General features: G+C 28.4%; 1 protein-coding gene across 1 annotated transcript in view; it reads right to left on the bottom strand.

Moving 5' to 3' along the window:
* LOC109605225 (uncharacterized) overlaps window positions 1–24,926 on the bottom strand; it is a 44,936-nt gene that overhangs the window by 18,131 nt on the left and 1,879 nt on the right. The window contains exon 2 of the mRNA XM_049969551.1: window positions 18,243–18,507. Coding sequence (XP_049825508.1) covers window positions 18,243–18,507 — 265 coding nt within the window. The remainder of the gene's footprint in view (window positions 1–18,242; window positions 18,508–24,926) is intronic.

Below are 24,926 nucleotides of genomic sequence, written 5' to 3'. Positions count from 1 at the left end.
GATATATTCATTTTTTCAAAAGTTATTTAACATTAAAGTTGGATTGATATAAATTTTGACGTTTTTCTCATTTTCTGACGCAACTATCAACTTTATGGGACAATTTTATATGACATTTTTTGAAGAGAATTCAATTTTCTATAATTTATCTCCGAAAAAATTTTTGGTACCTTTTACAGATCATAAGTTATCTACAGAAAACTAAAAATTTTATTAAATAAATGTTATTTTACTGCTTAAAATTAAGCATTTTATTTAAATAAATAGATTTTTACTAAAAAATTTGATTGCTTATTATAATCAAAGTAGTATATGTCGTTACACTAACAAAATTTATTACAATTTGGCATTTTTTTCTGTATTCATTTATAACTAGGAATAAGTGTTTCACAAAAAATGAAGCGCAATTACAATGCTTATTGCTAGTTATAAATAAACAATCAATTTTTTTAGTAAAAATCTATTTATTTAAATAAAAAGCTTAATTTTAAGTAGTAAAATAACATTTATTTAATAAATTTTTTAGTTTTCAGCAGATAACTTATGATCTGTAAAAAATATCAAAAACTTTTTCAGAGATAAATTATAGGAAATTGAATTCTCTACAAAAAAGAGCTGTAACTTTCGCAGTATTTTTTTAATCATTTCCAACAAGATTTTCGATATAAATAAGAAAAAAAAAAAAAATTTGTCGATTTTTTTGAAAGTCTATATATATATATATATATATATATATATATACAGTACGAAAAATGCTCTTCGTGTCTGGATGTTGTAAGAGATGGATGCACGACAAAGAGAGTAAAGTTTTGCCCGGTAGTAAGAATCCCTACTCTCAGAGACAATGCGCCGTGCTGGTGCGCGCCGGCGCACAATGTAAATTAATCTTTGCGAATGCATTTAGTAACTCTCCGTATGCGTAGGGATATAGTACGAGTTCTTCGGATGCTCCATTTAAATTCCGTAACTTTGTATAATTTTCAATCTGTAAAATGAAATATTTTTTGAGGGTATATCAAAAACAAAAATAAGTATTCTAAAAATAAACTACTTTTTTCAAAATAAAAATGTATCCCAAAAATTAAATAAAATATACTAAAAACAACGTCTGCGGAGACGAACCGCATGCTAAACGCAGCAAAACCAAATGATCCCCTCCAGTCAGTTCGGCCCGCCCACATAATTGCATGTATATCTTTCCTTTTTGTTTACAAAGGGGTATTGATGTTCCGTCTCAATATGCGAGTAGACACGTTCATCATTTTTGATACGGTATATAGTATTGCTTATCTCAAATTTGTTAATTATGATTAATTTAATTACGTGCTTCAATGATTTAATAACCGATAAACAAAGAAAATCAGTTATTAATTACCTATTACCCATAATTAGACCAAATTAAACACCAACCAACATTTATTTAATCGCCTCACTTTCACGCCACAATTGTGGGTTAAAAGTTAATCGTTAGACTTATTAACAATTGTTGTTAATAAACACCATACATATTGAATGTCGATCCGCAAAACCGGGACTGCGTATACAAAACAAAACGAGTAGGCCGGCTTCGAGAGCGAATTATTAATATTTCAAAATAACACTTGCGGTTCGCACTTTCACGCAAAAACCGTACGGACGCATCTAGCCGATAAATCGAATGCACGGGAGAAATTTATTATTATCAATTTATTCCAGCCGACATTATTGAGAAAGCAAGGCGGGCGAATTTTAATTCATTTTTTTTCCCTCATAGATGCGTGCACATCTAGTGTGTCGGAGAAAATCGGCCGTTTTGATTATTTCGTGTTGTTGGGTTAACAAGCATTTTCTCGGTTCTCACTTTCGTTCGATGTGTGCGGTTCAGTTTGTGACGATACCGAGGAAAAATTTAAGAAAATTATTCACTCCTTTCATAGATGTATTTGTATACCTTTCATTAAGCGTAGTAACATTTTTTTGTTAATTGAATAATGATGGTAATATAATAAATTAATTGAATTTACTGAATTAAAATATAATTTTTAATTAATTTTTCCTGTGTTTTGTGTACAAAATAGAATGTTATAATATTTATAATAATAAATAAATTTATTCACTTCTAATTTTTTATTTGAATATTAATCTATAATTTTTTTATCATTGAGTAATTTTATAAAATATATTTTTAATAATGTCTTTCCGTGTTAGGGGGGCATTGTATATTTTTATCAAATATGACAATATTTTTCTAACTAAATTTATTCTTTTCTATATTTTTCGTATTTTCATTTGTATATTAATTTACAATGTTTTTCTATCTTTTAAGTGCATCGAATATTTTCATAAAATATGAAATACGTTTAATAAATAAAATTATTCTCTTCTAATTAATAGATTTAAATGTATATTAACCTACACATTTTAATTATCTTTTTATTAAATATAATAATATTTTTCTAAATTAATTTATTCTCTTCTAATTTTTTCTATTATTTTGAGTATGTTGGGTAATTTTTTAAAATATAATATATTTTTAATAAATAAAATTATTCTCTTCTAATAAATAGAATTATTTATATGTTAAACTAGATTTTAATAATTATTTCCTGTCCTATATATTTTTTAAATAAATTTATTACCTTCTATTTTTTTTCGTATTTTTATTTGTAATTAATATATAAGAGATCATTGAGTACTTTTATAAAATATAATATTATTTTTAAAGTTAAATTATTCTCTTCTAATTAATAGATTTGTATATTAAACTACAAATATTAATTATTATTTCCTGTGCTTTGATATTTTTATTAAATGTGATGCATTTGCCTCCTCAGGTTATTGAAAAACATATTTTTCATATCAAGGACAAACTCGCTAAACTACTGTTATTAAATGTTATTTAAATTTTTTACATTCTATAATTATTAACAGAAAAAATAAATATACTTATATTTGACATAAATTAGTAATTTCCACTGTATTAGTGTGTCACTCACTTTCTACTTTACGTTCCTATTGCATTTCCATCACAGCCTTCAAATACAGTTTATCGACAGATGACGAAGACTTCCTCTTAAACGACATTCATTTTCATACAAACAAAATGATTTTTATTTCCGCAAGACAGTTGTGTGACGGCGGAAAAACATATGTGGCAATCGACATCGAACAAGAATAATAGTCGGTTGAACATGGATTTTGTTGTTTTCGAAACGTTCGAATTATTAATAATAGGATTAAATAACAAACGGATAGTGAAAGTACAGGTGTCCACACTTATGCAACATGAGAACCGACTACATTGTTGTTCACACCCAAAATATTTTTCCTGTTGAAGTACCACTGTTTGTACCAGTGTTATACAAACACACAAGACAACTTTGTTGTTTCAAGAACTTTCCTGACAAAAAAGCATAACATTCAAATTATAGTGATTTGTTTATATTAAATTTTCAATAACGTTTACGTTTTATTATTTTTAAGTGTACCATGTGAGAAACGATTGGCATGTACGAAGAACCTTACGCTTTCCAACATAATTACACATTAAAAGAATCCTTTTGCGCATTAGTTTCAATAATAATGATACTCCGTCCAATATTTATCCGAGTCGAAATGACTGATATTTCGCGTAAAAAATTACAGCGTAATGATATGCAATCGTAATGCCATTACCGAGCTCCGACGTTATTATTTCCTGCCTGGTAGGAGGCCTAATGATGGCATTTAAATAAAGCAACCGAGCCGGGGAATCCACCTATGTGATATAATGTCATCTTTTCTGCCGTCCAGCCAACAACACTACAATCTGGTCGGATGGAAAACCAATTTGCTCATTAGAACGAACATCAAGGTCTTTTTATGGTATATCTTACACACGGTCATTATCGTCGACTTGAAAGATCGTCATTACCGTTCTGTTTTGTCAAAGTTCAATTTAAAAGCAAATTAACTCAATTTTTAAACTTTCCGCCTCTGACGTCGATTACTTAAACGTAAACATAAAACCCTTTCCATTGCGACACACTCATTTATCCGCAATTTCAAAAGGCCGTATAAAAAATCGGTGCCGTCAGTTTAGATACGTACAACATTTATTATAATGGCCATTACGCTATTGAAAAACCACCTACATTTCACGAAAACATATCGGGAGCTTTCTACATTGGGCAAAATCACTTTTACTTCCTTCGCCACAAAAGTAACTACAACCCATGAGAAACCGATTTCCACCAACAATATTTATTTGAATGAATGATCCGTTCGCACTGAATCTATTTATCACAGTTCTGTTGAAAGATTTGATCTTTTGATGTTGTGAAAGCATATCGTGACTTTTGATGAACACTAAGACATCATTATTGCCTATGAGAAGACCTTATTTTGGGTGCGATGTAAATTAGAATAATTGTAATAGCTCTAACAGTCATTAATAAAATTTTCTATTATCGTTGTGATTATATTGCGTGCAAGCTCACATTGAAAAAAAAAATCCTTTTTGATTTTCATATCTTTTGTATATCAAGTAAAAATAGTGCAAGTAAATTTTAAAAATAATATAAAAATGTAGTAAAAGTACTTTTTATATGTTTTAATTATTGAGTGTGCAAACAATTATCAAAAAATACTCACTGACAAAGAAATTGCAAGACCAAGAAGGGGGTGTTCAAATTTAATGTTGTTTTGGTAAAACAAAGATGTTACAGCAAGGACCAAAGGATTAAAATTTGGTATAGGTTTTCTCATGTAAACTTTGTTTATCACAATTTAAAAAAATTTGTTTTGTTGCATTAAAAAATTTAACACGGGTACGCGAAAATAGTGTTTAAATAATTTCGATAGACAAACATATTGTTAAAAAAATTATTAAAATAAATCTAAAATCATTAATATTTTATTTCCAAATTTAGTCCTTGCTATAACATCTATGTTTTACCAGAACAATGTTAAATTTAAACACCTCCTCTTGATGTTGCAATTTCTTTGTCAGTGTGTATGGCTAGTAATTAGCTGTTTCTATTTTTCATTGGTATACACACAAAAAAGGACATCATAAAATAATTCCAATTTGATCCATCAACATTGTTCAATTTACTACGGAAAGCATTTCAAGAGATTAATTAAATAATAACTTTTTTAATTATTGGAATAGAGACAAGGTTGATGGTATTATAGCATCCCGTTCATATTAACCTTTAAAAGTTTTTTAAATATTCGCAATGCTTTTTATATCCTGTCATAAATTGAATGATTTGAATTATAATTTTGAAATTACAGTGTTCACTAAAAATAAAATTCAATTATAATTAAATTCTTTTATTAAGGATCCTGCATCAAATTTTAAGTTTGAAGTAAAAATGAAAAAAAAACAAATTTTATTCAATATTTTTAAAATTATTGGAAAAAGAAAGTTTATTGGGACTGTTATGTGATCTATTAAAAATATTAGAAAATTTATTATGTTACTTTTTAGATGTTACAGGAAAATATTATGTAATAAAGAATCATTGTTCATTATTGGAAAAAATTTAGAATTGTTAAAATGATTTATCAAAAATAGTTGGAAAAATGTTCACTGGTTACAAAAAATAAAATTTTCAAATCAAATAACAGTTTTGTAATTATTGAAATAGAGACAAGGTTGAAGGTATTAAAGCTTCCCATTCATATTAACCTCTAAAATCCTTTTAAATATCCATAACACTTTAACTTCATTTATATACGGCCATAAATTTTATTATGCGAATTATAATCTTGAAATAATACAATATATGTACAAATACCATAATAAAAATACAATAATAATATATTTATTTATGCTTTGTTAAATAAATATTAAGGTTCTTTGTAATAGCAACTCCATAATTTTAGATGTGAGTCACTTTCTGTATTCAGTTTTAAGAATTTAGACCCAATTTGATTCAATAATTATAAAATTATTAATAAGAGTATTATATATAAAAAATATTTGTAAATTGTATCTGAAGAATTTTTATTTGTTTAAATATTAAATAAAATGTCCAATTCAGCATGAAATGTATTTGAAGAGATTAATTGAATAATAGTTATTATAGTTTTGTAACTATTGGAGTAGAGATTAGGTTGATGGTATTATAGCACCCCATTCCTATTAACTTAACTTAACAAAAAATAACATCATTTATTAGTTAGAAAATAGATATTTCATAAGAAATTAAATCGGATATCTTAAGATTGTTCCGTTTCGGACACCACTTAGAAACTTAACAGACCAAAACACTACCGACATTAAAATCATTGCTATTAATCATTATCTAAGGAGATTATAAACTACGAACATATTTAATGTATAGAAATGCGAATCCGACCAGGAAGAGATCGGACATCTCATTTCCTTTTTTATCTAGGCATTTTATTACCATTGAAAACGTATTTAGATATATTGTGCAATTTTCGAACGGATTTCCATAAGGCGAGTATAAATAACGAGCATCCGTTTATTTATTGTTACTGTTGTTCATAAAAAAATCTTTCGCCTTTGGGAGTTTATGGTTTCTGGAATTTAATGTCAATTTGGATGATTTATAAATATATGTTGAAGAAATACAAAAAGGAATATGGCAATAATAGGGAAATCCTGCAAAAGTTGTAGTGATTAGAAGTAGTTACTTTTAGCAGTCTTTTATGCTCCAACTGTATTTTAAGATTCAATCTATAAACCTATTTTTAAACAAGAACTAAATTAATAAAATAGTTACAAATGTCAGCGGTTTATTTAAAACGGAAATGCCACAGTAACATTCTTATTTATAACTTAGTTTCAATAAATGAATAATAAGCCAAAGGATTGATATTAAAAGATTTATGAAACGATGATGATGACTTATCGACATATTAAAACATTTTTTAAAGTAAAAAATATTGAAAATAGCATTTATTTAAGAAACAGAAAGAAAAGAAATATCGTTAACAATTATATATTAAAAGTCTGTGGCATATTTTAAATTCATATTTTTCTATAAAATTTATCCCTTCTGATCAAGTAAACAATGGAAAAAAAATAAATAAAAAATCTGCCTAATTATTGGATAGTGCCATAAGGCATTAGTCCTCACAATTAGTTTAATTTAAGGTATGTTAACAATCAATAAGCCGATTCAAATAAAAACTTACTAGTACTTAAATACTAATTATTTTTCCTTTCTTTAATTGTAAAAAATTATACAGTAGTCTTTGATAAAATTAAAAAGTACTCTTAATAACTGTATTTAAGATTTTTGTATTTCTCATAATAAATAGTAAAAATATAATAAATAATCTTGTTCATCTTATATGGTCTACATTAGAAAAATCTATCATAAAATATATTAAATTTTTAAAGTTGTAGGTTTTAGAATTCTAAACCTACATTAGTTCCTGTTGATCAATAATCCACTTTTATACCGTGCCAGAAACACAATGATGTCCCTAACAGCTTCCTGAATGTGGTGATGAATTATGCAATGTCTGAACATGGAAGTTTATTCAGCATAAAAACTTTCATATTGAATTTTAACAACTCCTTTGTCATTTTAGAATGCAATATCCTGTGAATTTTAATATTCCTCGAGCCAGTTATGCGATAGTTCAATCAAATTACTCGCATCGAATGTACAGTCCATTCCTATTAAAATAAAAACAAACGCACCATATCATTTCCCCTTGTTACAACATTCTGCTCGAATGGCCGGCTACCAATCAAAAGTACACCGAATCTAATTATACGAAATTATTATTATTACAATAGAATACGAGATAATGCAGTAATATCACTTAATTGATGGACAACTAAATTAGACGTTGCAGGTTTGTTTAAAATTCAGTTTCCATGATTAACTGAAATTAAGTATCGTTCAAGAAACTCGGCACGTATCATTTGTAATTTAAATGTTAGTCGACGTTTTGAAAAACCGTCATGAAAAGGTCAGCGATATAAGATACATTAGGCTGTCGTAACTGCGGTAATGCATATTAGATATGATTGCCCTTTTGAACTCACCGTAGGTCGATATGCGATTGAGAAAGGTAAAAATTAAACCACGAATGTGCTTAATTTACGTGAGCAATTTAAAAACATAATAATCACAATCGGGCATTTTGCAATGGAAAACGTTTAGGAGTTAATTTCAATTGTAAAATATTGTTTTAGTCGTTGAACCATAAACACAACCATAATAACCAATAACTGTTGCATCAAAGCTATTGGAAACCCACTCGGAGAAGTTTCTATTCAATTATTGAATACGTATTTTACAGGAAATTAAGGGGATATTATAAAAATGTAAATAGACACATAAATCAATAGGTGAAAATAAATATTCATAATTTTAAAACAGCTGTTGCGTGTGATAATAGTTTTCTAGTCTAATGCGACAATTTCGATGCTTAAAAAGCATAACTTAACCAAATTTTATGCTAGTACTTACTAATTGGAAGTAATTAAGGACACAATGCTTACCTAGAATAAAAGGAAACATAAATTATAGAAATAAGTAATGAAGATATTTCTAAGAATTTTCTAAATTATGTATAACATTTGTCAAATCTATTTTTTATACACTTTAGTATCCGTTATGTACTTTGTCAGATTATCAAGTCAAATTGCTACTATAAAAGTTATTAATCTAAGAATTTTGCTCATTTGCAAAAGTCTACATAAATTTACTTTAACGAACACGTAAACAATTATAATAAAATATTAAGAAAATTATTTTAAATCACAAGAAATTATTAATTAAGGACTCTAATTATAAATTAACTACCGAAGGATTAAATCAAAATTTAATGTGCTGTTAATAAAATAGACATATTATGTAATATTGAAAATTATTTCCTTAAAGCACTAAACGTAAATATGGATTTACGAAATGATGGGAATCTACCACATATTTTTCACTTAACTTATTCATTATGTGAAGTTTGTGGAGAACGGAAGGTACTGATTTTAAATTTGTATAGCAATTATAACTTGAACTACTTTTTTAATTTATTTGTAACAAAATTTTATTTAAGGTTTCGCCAGAAGTGACATCAACATTGTCGTTTTTATGAAGACTTAAACTAATAGTTTATGAGTTATTAATTTTATTCCAAAAATTTTGGCAGATTGATGGTCTAACTAAAATGTCTGTAAGCTACAAATTTTGATACTGAAGAGTTTATTTTTGGCATATATATTAACCAAGGACTCTCTTATAAGAAGCCATTATTACTATTCATAAATTTTATACAGGGTGTTCGTTATCTACGTTCATCAAACACCATGTTTTGGCTGACAGAAATTTTTATTTTTTATAAACATTAAATTTTGTTAATTTTATATTTTTTTAAGATTTTAAATAACAATAATAAATGCAGTCTAATTTTAAATAAACAAGTAAAGTGTCAAATTATAATGGTTGTAAAAATTTCCAATTAATACCTTTCCATTCTCCATAAACTTCTAATAAATAAGTTGGGAGAATAAGAAAATCTATAAATTCTTGACATTCTATTGACAACGCCCACAATTAATACATAATATTTATAGATACTAGGAATTTCTACAAGTAATAAATTCAGTTTAAATACTCTTTTTCATCCCTTGCACCACATTTTTGCCTTGCGCAAATTAACTGGAAATCACGAAACAATAAGCCCACAAAAATCAATATGAATCCGACTCACACACATCAGGTACAATCAATCAGACGCAATAAAATTTAGTTGAATTTTTCCCGTGCACATTTTGTAAACGACTCGGTCAGTCGAAATGGTTACATTTTTCTCACGTCATCGCCTTTTTAATCCGGACCATCCGGAGACTGCACCTGTCCCACCAACCTTGACGTACAAGACATTTTCAAATCGGCAGCTCGTATCCCGTTAGTCCTCGAACTGAATTTGCATCAGTCGATTTGCATTCGGCTTACGCGTCGGCGGAGCCGCATTTTTTACCATTCAGGCATTCACTTTCCCGGACACATAAAACTATTTACAATAGTCGCCGATAAAATTTAATTTAAATAGAATTTTTCCAAAATCATGGTTGCAAAAATTGCACGTTCCCATTCTCCGCAACACGTACTCTATTTACGATCCGTTAATGAACCATATTTATTAGTAAGATTTATTACCTTCGAAGGCGCTCTATTAGGAACGTGATTTGCATCAACACGATTATCCCGACTACGAATAACTCACATTTAAACTAGTTCTCTCCACAACGGACAAAGATCATGGTTAACTGGTGCATGTTGCATCTGCTAATCGATTAAAGGGAAAATCATTAATTGCAAAAGGAAGGAATTTATTATCTATCTTTTCAGTTTAGTCATCGTAAATGAGATGCACTTTCTGATAATTGGAGGCATTCCTCAATATTCATAACTGAATTGTTGGATTCTTTACCATAGTCAAGTTTGTAGCCTAATCCATCATTGACATCTACTAATCCAAAATGATTCTATAGGAATGATCACAAAAATGTAAAATCAAATATGGGGAAATCACACTTATTGGTATGACTTTAGTATCTTTATTGTTGAGTGTTCACGAATATGCTCATATGGTTATAACAAGATTACCTCTTTTAATAAATGTGTTTTATATCCAATATTAGCTTTTGAAGAAATTATTAATTAAGGACTCCAATTATAAATTAACTACCGAAGGAAACATCTGGATTAAATCAAAATTTAATGTGCTGTTAATAAAATAGACATATTATGTAATATTGAAAATTATTTCCTTAAAGCACTAAACGTAAATATGGATTTACGAAATGATGGGAATTTATATCCAATATTAGCTTTTGTGGCTTCTGGAACTAATGATAATTATTGGTGATTTTAAGATAATGACTCAATATACTCATCTCAAAAAGTATCTCATAATTTAAAAGATGAAAAAAGGTTAAAAATCAATCCAGTATTTCAAGGGTTGTAAAACGATTTAAAGAAACAGGAGAGTACACTAACAGCAAAACGATTTGTCCAGGGTCTAGCCTTATAAGGGTTATTTTTATGTCATCCATTTTGCTCATTTTTGGTGATTTACTGTTATTTTTATTATTTTGCTGGGTTTTCTTTAATTTTTAAGCAATACTTCCTAAGTTGTTTTACTTGCCACTTCTGAATAGTTTTAAAAGGTAAAAATGATGATTTTAGTCAAAAATCAATTTTGCGATACGCATAATTTGTGACGAGGGTATCTTAGTAAATTTATATATTTATATATAATAGTGTTTCAAAAAAATCAACAATTTTTTTTTATTTATATCGAAAATCTTGTTGGAAATGGTAAAAAAAATACTGTGAAAGTTAGAGCTCTTAATATTAATATTAAGAGGTGCCGCATCGTAAATTTTAGTTTCCCGTTTAAATAACACGGTTAGAGATAATATTTCAAAATGACCAAACCAGATTTTTATAGAAAATTTAACGTTATACAAAAAATGTCTCTTACAGTTTTTTGATATATTCATTTTTTCAAAAGTTATTTAACATTAAAGTTGGATTGATTTAAAATTTTCACATTTTTCTCATTTTCTGACGCAACCATTAACTTTATGGGAACATATTATATGACATTTTTTGTAGAGAATTCAATTTCCTATAATTTACCTTCGAAAAAGTTTTTGATATTTTTTACAGATCATAAGTTACCTGCTGAAAAATAAAAATTTTATTAAATAAATGTGGCGGAGCATGGTGTTGCATTGATTGAACAATACAATAAGTGAATACAGAAAAAAATTGCCAAATTGTAGTAAAAGTCTGTTAGTGTAACAATATATACTACTTTGATTATAATAAACAATCAATGCTTAATTTTAAGCAGTAAAATAACATTTATTTAATAAAATTTTTATTTTTCAGCAGGTAACTTATGATCTGTAAAAAATATCAAATAATTTTTCGGATATAAATTATAGGAAATTGAATTCTCTATAAAAAATGTCATATAACATTTACCCATAAAGTTGATGGTTGCGTCAGAAAATGAGAAAAATATCGAAATTTTAAATCAATCCAATTAACTTTTGAAAAAATGAATATATCAAAAAACTGTAAGAGACATTTTTTGTAGAGCGTTAAATTTTCTATAAAAATTTGTTTTGATCATTTTGAAATATTATCTTTAACGAGAGTTAAAAAATTTCAAAATCCAAGAGAACACCGTTCCCGTGTTATTTAAACGGGAAATTAAAATTTACGATGCGACACCTCTTAATATTAATATTAAGAGCTGTAACTTTCACAGTACCATTTCCAACAAGCTTTTCGATATAAATAAGAAAAAAAAAATTGTCGATTTGTTTGAAACAGTCTAATATATAATTTATGTTAAATATAACAAAAATATGTTACTTTCTTTAATTTATTTCGATTTGAACGCACACACCAGCAGAATACTGAAAATTATTGCAGGAAACTATTTTACGTATTTAAGGAACTGACGTCACAAAATAACATAACCTCAAGCGATGGCCACGCGGGAAATTTGAAATATTACCATTTCACTTAATGTGTTTAGGATTTATTTTGTGTTGTGCAAAATTAATCTTAAGCCAGAGCCAACATACACAGTGTCTGCGACTAGAAAAACCACCGAACACATTACTCTCGCCGCAGCCTCGTACTGCGGATACGTTTGTCTCTGGCCGTCACGCTAGAGAAAACCAAACACCGATGCAGGTGCACTTCTAATTCTCACCGGAGTGCAATGTACTTATCACATTTATCAAAACAATTATTACTCACCTACCATCGTACATCAACGCCGGTTCTTGCCCAGTTCGTTGTCTCGAATGTCTGCCTTAATTACGTCGGATTAATAGTTTATGTCTCGTAATGGGTCCCGTTGTCCCACGTAAGTTTTATTATACCGACCAACACCCGTGTATATAAAATTGCAGAAATCAAAAGTGAACGACGTTGTGCTCAGGCAAGTCGAAAATTAATTATTAAAGGTAGCCGCAACGTCCGGCCTCCAGTTGCACAATGAGCGCAAAATTATCCTTTGCACAATGCGTAATTACCGTGGCATTAGGTGGTGTTTCCAGTGTTTTATACCTGATCCGTTCTGCTACACTCTGGGAACAATGGTCGGTCAGTTATCTATGTAATGGTGGTTAGTGAAGTGAAGTTCAAATAACCAAAATCAAATAATATCTAAAATTCCACTCATAAAACCAATAAAGGGAAATCTCATCACCAAACTTTACAGCAGAACGTTTGAAGCTGCTGAGAAATAATGTGGCCTTGAAAAGAACATCGCACAAGAAATCCGATGATTAAATCCAAATAAAGCTTCACAAACAAGCTAAAAATAAACGAATTGATTAACATGCGTTGATTACTACCAGGTACAAATTATATTTTAAACATGACAATAACCACCAAGGTTGCGTGCAATTAAGCTTTAATAACATGTTTTTTATTTCTTTATACAAAGTTTATCTTGCATCAACATCGTCATACACCGCGAATGTTTGTCCAGTACGCAGAGTGAATAAAAAGACGATGTCATCTCAAGATTAGTTTTCTTGTAGGTGCACAAAGATCACTGCTGAAAGGACGCGGGTATTGATTCATGTGGTAAAGAAGAAAGTTTACAATAGGATTGAGTTTATTTTAAATTAGCTAGGAACTGATGCCAATAACCAACGCAAATAATTTGTTCAAATATTTAGATAAGATAAGATACGAAGATAAGAAAAATCTTACAAATGGACGTCATACAATTGATGACGATCGAAGGCAGAAAGTGGAAATGCAAAAACACCGTTCCAAGAAAGGAACCCACCACCTACAATTTTGTAAATAAATTTTTCTACTTCAGTAAATAACTTTAAATGACTTTTAATAAGGGTTTAGTTTGTTATTTGAAATATACCGATTCTGGTAAATTAGGATAAGAGGTTAAACTATCGCTGCAGAACGCCGTTTCCTTTAAAAACTCATTTATCATCCCCATTTTTCTTTTAATTTTCATTAATTGCCAATATGCAACGGCAATCTAGACATTTAACTCTCGATGAGTGTGTCCAAGAGGTTGTTTTAATGGAAGAAGGCTGAAGTTATCGATGAGTAACCGAAAGGGTTGGTGTATCCCATACATCTATATCCCGTATATTACATGGATAATAGTGACCATACTAGGAGATCAGAACAGGGTAGAAATCATGCTACAACTTCAAGATCGTCTTTTGAGACTTTTAAATTTAAGATACCGGTTTGTGACTGCAAGAAGTTTACTGTCTAAGTTAGAAAACGTAGAAGGGATTCGAATAAGTATTGAAACGACTTTGGAAAGATAATTTACAACCCCGGGTTCCTGCTCGAGGTCCGACCTTAACCGTGGATCGTTACTTTCTTAGAACCGAGTACTTCCACACCATCAAAACAAAAAAAAAAAAAAAGAAATAAGAACAGGACTAATTTCTCAAGTGAACCATTTCCAACATAAAGGAAACATAGATCAAAGACATAATGGCGAACGCAACAAGCTGAGAAATACATTTGTAAAAGCGGCGAGGTGATAGTTATTGGAAGACGCGAAAGCTTTACGTCGGTCCGGTAACATGATACCGAAGGCATTTATCGCGATTTATAACATTGTGGTGCCGAAGTAGTTTTAATATGCACCCTGTCATGAAATATGGCACCGGCCGATAAAGAAACTAATAACAGACCGTCTTCGCCTTTCAGTCGAGTGAATAACCCTCAAGGTCGTTGGTGCAACCGTCAAGATTGGCTTGGTCTGTTGCCACAGGAGAACATTATGATATAAAGTCAGTATTTTTTTTTTTTAATAATAACCGCCAAAGGGACTTAATTGAGCAAGGTATATTTTTGCTAAGAAGACGTTATTTATGTTCATGGACATGTACAAATTAACATCTGATGAAAAGTATGAGTATGGACTATTTTGTAATTATTTTGAGTAGGCTTGAGTATCGATTTACATCATTAAAGAGGTTCAATTGATGGGTGATCGGAAGAAGCCGCAGTTGATGGCTTAGATTAGAAAATAATGAATCCTTAACGACGCCGTGCGTTGATAATTTTCTTTAATAATGACCAATTTGCATGAATCTTCATTGAAATTGAATTATAAGATTATGTCAAACATTCGTACTATTCCAGTTTAGCAAATTCCTCTATATAATAGTCATTTCCATGTAAATGTATTTAAATTATGCTGTTGCCTTTGATATTTAAGATACTCTAGTGGAAATGGCAACGAATTGTCGGACCAGTGGGTTTTGCGATCACGTTTTCTCAACACCTCCCAATCTGAAAATAACTGTACTCTACACGTTACCAGTTGTACAACAAACAACATTTATGCCTCCTTTGCACTTTTCGTTATAACATGAATCTTCATACCGGGAAATTGTAAATAATTATGGCAGTTAACACCTATTAGAAGGTTGACCATTGAAACCAAATGGACTTTATAAACAGCATAGGTGTTTCCCACACAGGTTATTTCCTTTACCTAAAATAGAATAGTACTATTGGAATAACTGGATGTTATCCAAAAACGACGAGGAAAATTACCCAAAAAAAGTTATCTCTAATCGTACTTATTTAATCATAAAGATCTGTTTGTTCTACTTTAGTAAGGTATCATTAATAAGCCACTTCACCTTGTTTCTCCTCGTAAACAATATGACCTCAGCGTTTCGCAGAACAGATCGAATACGAGAGGCCAGAAAACCGACTGAACCTGAATGGCGCTCTTTAATTTTAAACATCTAAATCGGCACGACTAAACCATGTGTAACCTAGAGCCCGAGGCGATTTTAGCCAGTTCTTTAATCTGCTGGCACGTCTGGTAGGTTATGTGGTTTTAAGCGCCTCTCTTACGTCTTCTTGGGTCACGGATCGGTTCGATTGCGCAACTTTCCGATGTGAGATGCTGTATTAAATATTTAGAAGTGATCTTCCAAAGTAGAAACTCGGAGGGAATGATAATGTTGCTGGGACGGCCAGATATAAATTTAATCGAAGCGAATAGTGTTAAATTACGTTCATAGTTGTTTCCTTCAGACTGTGAAGAGATTATTTGTGGTTTTCGTTCGGTTAATGAAAGGATGTTGGGAGTCGTGGTAGCAATAACAATATCTGTTACCAAAACTTATTATGTAAAGTTGATTTCATAGTCGGACATTATTCCGTTCACACAATTGGAGAAGTAAGAGATTAAAGGGTTTAGTAATGTCAGGCAATCAGTGGATTGATTTTGAACTAATATAGAAAAGTGGACAATCCCCTTAAATTTCATTGACCACTAGACCATTAGCCATTTTTCAACCATTAATTGAAATTAGTCTGGGTGAACGGACTGTGCCCTTATTTTCGTGATCGGTGGCAATTATTCCAACAGCCTTGAGTCTATCGATTATATTTTGGCACGTTTCCAATACAACTAGATACTGAGCATGGTTCTTGACGTCGAACACTTTTTTATCAGCATTCGCAAATCAATTTTCCTTGAGTTAAGAGTCGGGTGATTTTACTTTAATAAAAGTTTTCTCAGAAAGGAAACAACGTTATCAGTCGATAACATGTACTAAACTAATTATTAAATCCTGTGACATAGGAATTAAATTTATCGTTTCATATACATCCAATTTCCGTGTATTACAATTACTTGCAGTGTAATGTTCTTATATATCATTTGTATTTGTAATATCTGAAGGTTGTATCTTCCTGAAGATACACAGCACGGTCGGTAGTTCCTTGGTGGCATCCGCGATGATATATTCGCTTAGATCGATATCAATACAGGAAAATATACTCTATTTTCTCCAACGAAACGTGTACGGGCGTATTTATCTTCGCATAACGCATAAATTCAACTAAGTAAGATTTATGCACATTATCTGCAATTGCAAACTTTACAGATCATCAGTCCCGTAAACGGAGACTCATTAATTTGGATTTAAAGTATCAACGTTTAAGTTCTGCTCATTAATTATCTTATGTTGGTTTAAATCGAATTATCCGATTGGATGTGTTTCATATTAAACCTGACGGATTATATGTGTATTTGTACAAATTGTTGAGTCTGGGAATTTAATTTTAAACCCATTCCCATTTCAAAATGATATCTTTATAATTGTGTCATCGCTTACGTGTATTGGTCAAGTCAGTTACATCTACCATTTCAAATTGAATTCAATGTGTGGGTAAATCTTCTATTCTATTCGAAAATTTCCCTCATAACATTTATTTTTGCTTAAATTTTTATTACATATAGTATTTTAAAGTACATCAACACTTAACATTTATATTGATTTATTTATTTTCTGCCTAATATTAAATTTTGCTCAAAAAATTCAAGGTTAGAATTTTCTATCAAAAAGTATTCAGTGAGAAAAAGCAAAATTTAAAACATTATTAAAATGAATTAAACATAGAAAAACATCTAAAATCATATTAGAATTGATTTATTCATTTTCTACCTCTTTTTAAATAAAAAATTTTTTTTCCAGATTTTGCACCTGTATATTTCAATATTTTTACATTCTACATGTAATTGCAAATAAAATAGCTATACCTAAATCCAAATTTTTTTGAGTAATTTATATTTTTCAAAATAAAATTTTTGACAGAATGGTGGTCTAAATATAATATCTATAAAGCCACCAATTCTGATGTTGAAATGGTAAATACAAGAACCATCCTATCAGGAGCCAAATTTTATAAAGGGTGCTTATTTTGAAAAATCTAAGAGTGTCCCATTAAAAATAATAAAGTTGATGTTACACCAGTGAAACCGTAAATGAAGTTTTGTTCAAAATAAATTATAAAAGTAGTTCAAGTCAAGATATAATTGATATAAAAATTTCAAATCAATACCATTTTCTGTTCTCCATAAACATCTGATGAATAAGTTAAGTGGACCACCTTGTATATGTTATATATTTTATTTATGCTAAAAGATTTCAAAACTATGCTTAAATGCTTCTATAAATATTTAAATTAGTCTAGTTTGAGTTTAAAGTTTAATGTTGAAATAAACCGAGCCTAGAGACATAATAAAAGTCATATTTGAATTGATTTATTCATTTTTGACTATTATTAAAATTAGCTCAAAGACACAAAGTTCTAGCTAAAGTATATCTACGTAATACTTTAATTTTTAGTAGTCAAATTAGTGTAAAAATGTTGTGTTAAAGTAAAAAAAGTATTCTGATTAATTCCTAAAGTGAATTGAGCTTAGAGAAACACCTTTAAGATAACACTCACCATTTCCCTTCGTAGAATGGCCAGTTGGCTGTCCAGGTTGGTCGTCTTCCTGCCGGAGGAGTCTTGCTGCGTCACACCATTGGATTTGTGATGAGCAGGATAAGCCAGATGACCATGCTGGCCGGACTGTCCGCTCCGTATGGAGCTGGTCCGCACTGGGGTGGGCGGTTTTTGACCGTTGCTCTGCGAGTTCTCGAGGATATTGAAACCGCTGAGACTTTTCGGCAGAGGAGGTAAACCGTGCAACGATGACATTTTGCTTATTCTGAAACGAAAAACGTGATTTCAGAAAAGCCAAGGACGATTTTGCCACTGCGATTAAATTAGAGCGAGTTAATTTAATGCTGTTAAAATTTTGTAAACATTACACACTACAGTAAATTTTTGCAATTTGTTGAAAATTACAACATTGTTGTTTATTATGCTTTACAAAATCCGTGCTAACCTTGGGCCTCTTTATTCCCTTTTTTGCTGGTTGAAAAATTTTCCAACGTAATACAATACCAGTTCTAAAAATGTCCTGCCAACTAATTGACAACACAATTTCAAAAAGGCACATTAAATAAACAGAACGTATTGTGTATCAGGAAATTAAATTCGCTTCGGTTATGTAACGTGATGACACCAGACGGTCTCATCTGGCTGGCATCAAAAATTCTATTTACTCCTAAGCAATATATGCAAATTAAAACTTGTCCAGCCAAATACACACTTTATGAAATTTTCAAATGCTTGTTTAAACAATTTTTATTGGCCACAGATGCCAAAAAAGATGTTTTTACATGATTAAACTCCTTATTTAATTTATTTCAGCGAAAGAGTACATTGAGTAAACTCATTAACATTTTTAATGAATTTTCTCCTGAGTTTTAATGTTCAACGTTTTCTACCTGATGACTAAATGATAAAAATAACACCGACTGCCTATTGTATTGATGTGATATTCTGTTATCTCAGTGTTTAAAAAAGTTTTTATTGTTATTCGTTCAGTTTATCTTTTAAAACAAAGTTGTGATATGTTTATCTATTTCTATTGACATTGTTTTTTTGCAATACAAACTAATTCAATTGATGGGTTGTAAAAATATGAGGTAACTTTAAAAGGTTTTAAATGGATATTCTTGATTTATGTAATCTAAATGTCAAAACTCAATTAAAATGTTTTATACCCCTTTCGATGATAAACTCACTGATAAAAATGAAATAAAAATACTAATTATTTATAAAATATTATTGTTTATTTGAATTTTATAAATTGCATAATATACAATTAATCCACATTATTATTTTATTTCCCATCACGTATTACGTAAACCATTTTCCAACGCTCAATATCTTTTATGATATTCAACTATTGCAGAAAAACAGTTTTCACATCTAGAAAATATTACGTTAAGCATATGCAAAAACGGAAAGACTTATGAAACAATAATTTATATTTATAAAATAGTAAAGTTTTATGGAATTTCCATTTACTAACATAACAAAAGTTGTTGATACGGGACACTTGTTAATTATATGCAATGTTTATCCCATGGCTGTGCAGAAATTGTGTTAACAATTTTTTCCGGTTACGCAAGCATAAATATTTATATTATACACATATATTTGCGCTGATAATGAGTTACAGTTTCGTTCAATCGGAAAAACTATAAGGAATCCATTAAATATACAACTTCCTCGATATTTTGTTTTATAACTATTCAGTTTTATTGCGCTCGTTTACAGTTAAATACTGTTACAATCTCACACTAAAAACGACAGGAAATTAAACAATTTTTTGCAATGCTTAGCTAAAGGATGTAAATCCAAAAAAATATTAATTGTATGTTGTAACAAATATAATGTTTAGTGATTTAATACGGAGCTTCAACAATCTAAAGTAGAGGAAAACGAAGATTATGAAGCCAATTGGCACCTTGTAAGACAAACGATTAAACCAGTACTTGGTAATTTAAAAGACAAACAGTACGCAGCACGATAAATGTTACACACAGGAAAGCGAAAAACAAATATCTTGTTAACTGTCCAACTAGTTGTTACCTCATCCAAAACAAAACGGTTTTTAAAAAGGCTAAATTAAAGTTCATTAACGTGTCCGATGTTTTTAGCTCATGAGTTGTGGCTATTTTGAAAAGTTCACTTTTAATTGCAGCATAATTAAATGTGAATGTTTATACAATTTGCTAAAACGTAACATTATTTATAAAAGTAAAATGAACTAATATATCAATAACGATTTCAATTTTTAAATACAAAATTTTATGTAATATTATCTAATACAAACTTTCTTTGTTACTATTGTAACATAAACAGTTACTGTTAAAACATTAACCAATGGGAACAATCTAATTTGCCACAATGTTGGTTAACATAATATTTATTCATTTCCTTAAAAACATTATACCATGCAAAATCTAAATCCAATCAATTTACTTTTTATAAATACGATTTCAACAGAAAATTCTATAGTTGATGTATTTTGGATTTTAAACAATATTTTTTAATTTAAAGGACTCAATTTTATTTAGCTTTTATTACTTTTTTAATTTTAATTTAACAAGATAAGATCAAATTATACAGAAATACATATACTTGAAATATCAAACAATATTTTAAAATACAGCTAAATCTCATTTAGTATTTATTTTTCAAATTCTTTAAAACATTCAAAAAGACAGATTGAAATGTTTAGAATGCATATATGAAAATGGAAAATGATAAATCAAATTCGAAATTTAATAAAAGAAAAAAAAACATTTTAAAGACCCATATTTGAAATACTGAAAACATAAAAAGTATTTTAAAAACTCAATATTGAAATATTTTGGATTTTAAATAATATATTTGAATATAATTTCTGTGAGTTTTCATTAATTTGGAAAGTTTCAATTTTTTAAAAACATTAAATACAAAAAAATTGGTTTTAAAATCTCAGGTATGATATATTTAGATTTATATTTTTTAATGAAACAGTTGAAATTTTTATAACATCAAACAGAATATTTTAATGAAAAGTGCTCTGAAAATCCTATACAAGACAGACTTTAAAGTAATTAGTTAGACAAAAATTGTAAATGAAATTTAATTTAGATATAATATATATATATATAGCATTATAAAAATTAAAAAAAAAAAAACATATTTTAAACGATTACATTTGAAATATTTAAATGTGAAATTCACATTTCATTAATTCAGAAAGTTTCATGTATTCCAAAACATTATAACAAAAAAAAAAAAAAAAAAATTAAAATAACATAACATAGTTGAAATAATTGTGGATTTTCAACAAGATTTTTGAATGCAACTAAATTTCTTTAAATTTGAAAAGGTTCAATTTCTCAAAAACCTTAAATAATACAAAAAACTGGTTTAAAGCCCCATGTTTGATATATTTAGAATATTAAGAGATATTTTTGTATGAGAAATACTATATTTAATTTATTTATGTTATTAATTAAAATTTTCAAAATATTATACCACGTAAATAGATACTAAAGTTGAAATTTTTAGGAAACTAAACAGAATATTTAAATAAAAATTGATAAACCTAATTCATTTTTCATTTTTTGAAAATTCTTATACATAAATTTTTTCATAATATTAGTTTTATGACAAATATTTTATTGCTTTTTTAAACATAAAACCATAATTGTTCAATGGATATAATAAAATACAAAACCACAAAAACTATAAATATTGATGACATTAAAAAATTGTAAATAAAATGACTGACGTAAATCGTTTAAAACTGTTTTACTACAAAAATAAAAATGAAGGAATAAAATATCACGTAATACGATATTTTGTCATTGCTGATAATTATACTTAAAAATATCACATATTATTCGGAGAAAAAATTATTGTTGGATAAAATTTAGGATAGAGTGTGTGATAACTTATCATTAATGATATCAATTTTTATATTGCTGTAATAATTGAATAAATAAATTAATCAATGTTGTAAGTAAAAAACTGTATATTTTAAACAAATGTTTTTTTTTGATATTCTGAAATGCGTATTAAATATTTACCCACTTACCATCAAACGATAATTTCCTAACATAACATTAAACAACGAAATACCCATTGTTGGTGTTAGTTGAAGATAAGGTGTTGGTAATTTAATATTGACATTATGCGCATTTTTCCACAAAACCAGTTTCCTATAAGTGGTAATAAATGCAGACGTGACCAACTCTATCTATAGACATTAAAAATGCTTAACCTAAATAAAATCGTAATATGTTATCATTTAGTTAAGTTATTTAGTCCACCAGTTTGATGTTCCAATCAAAAAACTAAAAAAAAAATATACCCAAAACAAATCAAATCAAGTTTTTATGTAAATATTTACGAATAGTTAAACAACAAAATCAAATGTTTGGAATGACGTTGATATTAAAATCAGACAGAAGGTGATTTAGTCATCACAACACTAGGTTATACACATATTTAAAATAACCAATGAACAAGTGTTGATTCATGGGACAACAATAATGTTCAGAAGTTCAAAAATAAGTACAAACTACATGAATTCCGTTGCGTCAATTCATTATTCATGAATCAGTGTATCAATTGAAAGGAAATCTTCTGAGAACGGTAACACAAATTACACACATTATGTTGTAACGCACGCAAACTTTTCCTCGTGTTTATTTTCAAGTTAAAAATACCAAAGTTAAAGTTTGCAATTAGGAGGCGTAAGATGCAATTATTGTTACAGTCGGCAATTAGCTGTAGCTGATTGGATTGTTACCAAATTACTTTGAATAAATTATTTTATAATGCAGATGAAAATTTTATTGCGATTGTAAACACAACTCTCAGAGCTGTATTTCAACACAATGCATTTTACTGGTCTATTTGCGTTTATTGATTGGTATTATGATGAAAGTAACTAACATTTATTCACTCAACCGCTTTTTAATAACTGTCGAACCATATGGTTCTATTGTGGATATTTATTTCTATTATAAGATCTCTTTCAAATCAAATAAAATAAGTAATTGATTGGCATATTATTTATCACAATGGTGTATCTATTATTGTACACATTGAAAAAGTAGTTTACAATTAATTACAAGCGTGATAAAACGAGTTAGAAAAATAATTCACTTTGGACGCAATAATTCTGAAAGTGATGTACGAACTTTCACAGTAACTTTTCCTAACAAAAATATTAAAGTAAAGCAATTAGTTAAATGGAGTATCTCTATTATTACATTGATTAAATTGTTTTTGGGAAATATCAAAATAAACTTATCATTTCTTAGCAATATTGGATTCATTTTTAAATTCTAGCTAATTAATGACGTCAATACTAAGTAAATAAATATAATTTGAACGTCCATTTAGTGATTAAAAATGTTATAAAAATAAAATTCATTATTGTATTTATTGTTAATTTCTTTTATTTATCACTTTTTACATGATTACATTTTTAGTATAGTATAAAGTCTAGGTATTTTTATTAATTCAGTCACACCGTAAATAAATGTGTAAGTGCTAAACATGTGACTTTATGTTTAAGACCTAGTTGGAAGAGCAAATATTAGCAAAAAATATTTGCTCGTCGCCACATAAAAGCTTAATCATGTAGAAGGTGACTCAAAGGCGTAATAAAGGGGTTGCTGATAAACACATGAAACCATAATGAAAATTCTTACCAAGAAATATGTAAACACAGCAATGTAATAAAACGTTCCTATAAAACTACAATAGCTAATGAAATATCTCTGATGGAAATAAAAATAGAATAGAATATTTCATATATTTTGGGACATTCTATTATTGTATGAAAGTATCATGTTAAGATAAACTAGTTTGTTTTAAAATATAGCTGTAAACATTGTAGTAGTGATAAATTTTATTTATTTAATAAAATCAGATTTTATTCAATTGAATACTTTTATAGATGAGAATTATACGAAATAATTTTATTGCATTTAGAGTTTCTCATAAATCTTCTAAAACAGACCTAAATTTAGATAATTAAAATTTTAATAAATTAGATTTTTTGTTTATTAGGCTGAATTTTGTAGACTCTTCTTTAAAATTTGATTGAGAATTAATAAAATTTCAGCTTTTAAATAAAATTTCTTAATAAATCCATTAGCATTAAGAACTTCGTTAAATTGAAGTATTCAAAGGAATCTCATACAAGATGTTTTATATTAAACTACTTAATTAACATGAATAATAAAATAAAAGATAAACCGTATTATTACTTTACAGTATACAATATATTTACTTATGTGACTCAAGATGAATAAATATAATATACTATTTCATCTGAAGTTACTTACATTGAATCCTCCCAAATAATAATAAAAAACTTAAAATTGGATAGACCTTAAGCTCTGATTAGAGAATTTTAAATTGCATTATTCATTTAAATATTTTATTTATAGAAGTAATATAATAAATTATATTTATTTATTAAAATCTAAAACTAAATTCTTCTCCTATAACACATTTTAATGAAATTAAATGAAATAATAAAACTATTTCATTATACAAGATGTTTCTAATATGGTTGGTTAAAAATTTGGAAGAAGTTAAAATGTAATAAACTTTTTCAGTATGTTACAATGGCATAGATTTTGGGAGATTCTCTTTTATCGTCGCCGTATTTTCTACACTACCGAATATTTTTTAAAAAATATTAAGCTTTTCATA

Source organism: Aethina tumida, chromosome 7 (genome assembly GCF_024364675.1).
Source record: "Aethina tumida isolate Nest 87 chromosome 7, icAetTumi1.1, whole genome shotgun sequence".
Taxonomy (NCBI): Eukaryota; Metazoa; Arthropoda; class Insecta; order Coleoptera; family Nitidulidae; genus Aethina; species Aethina tumida.
This window is presented reverse-complemented; position numbering and strand designations above follow the sequence as displayed.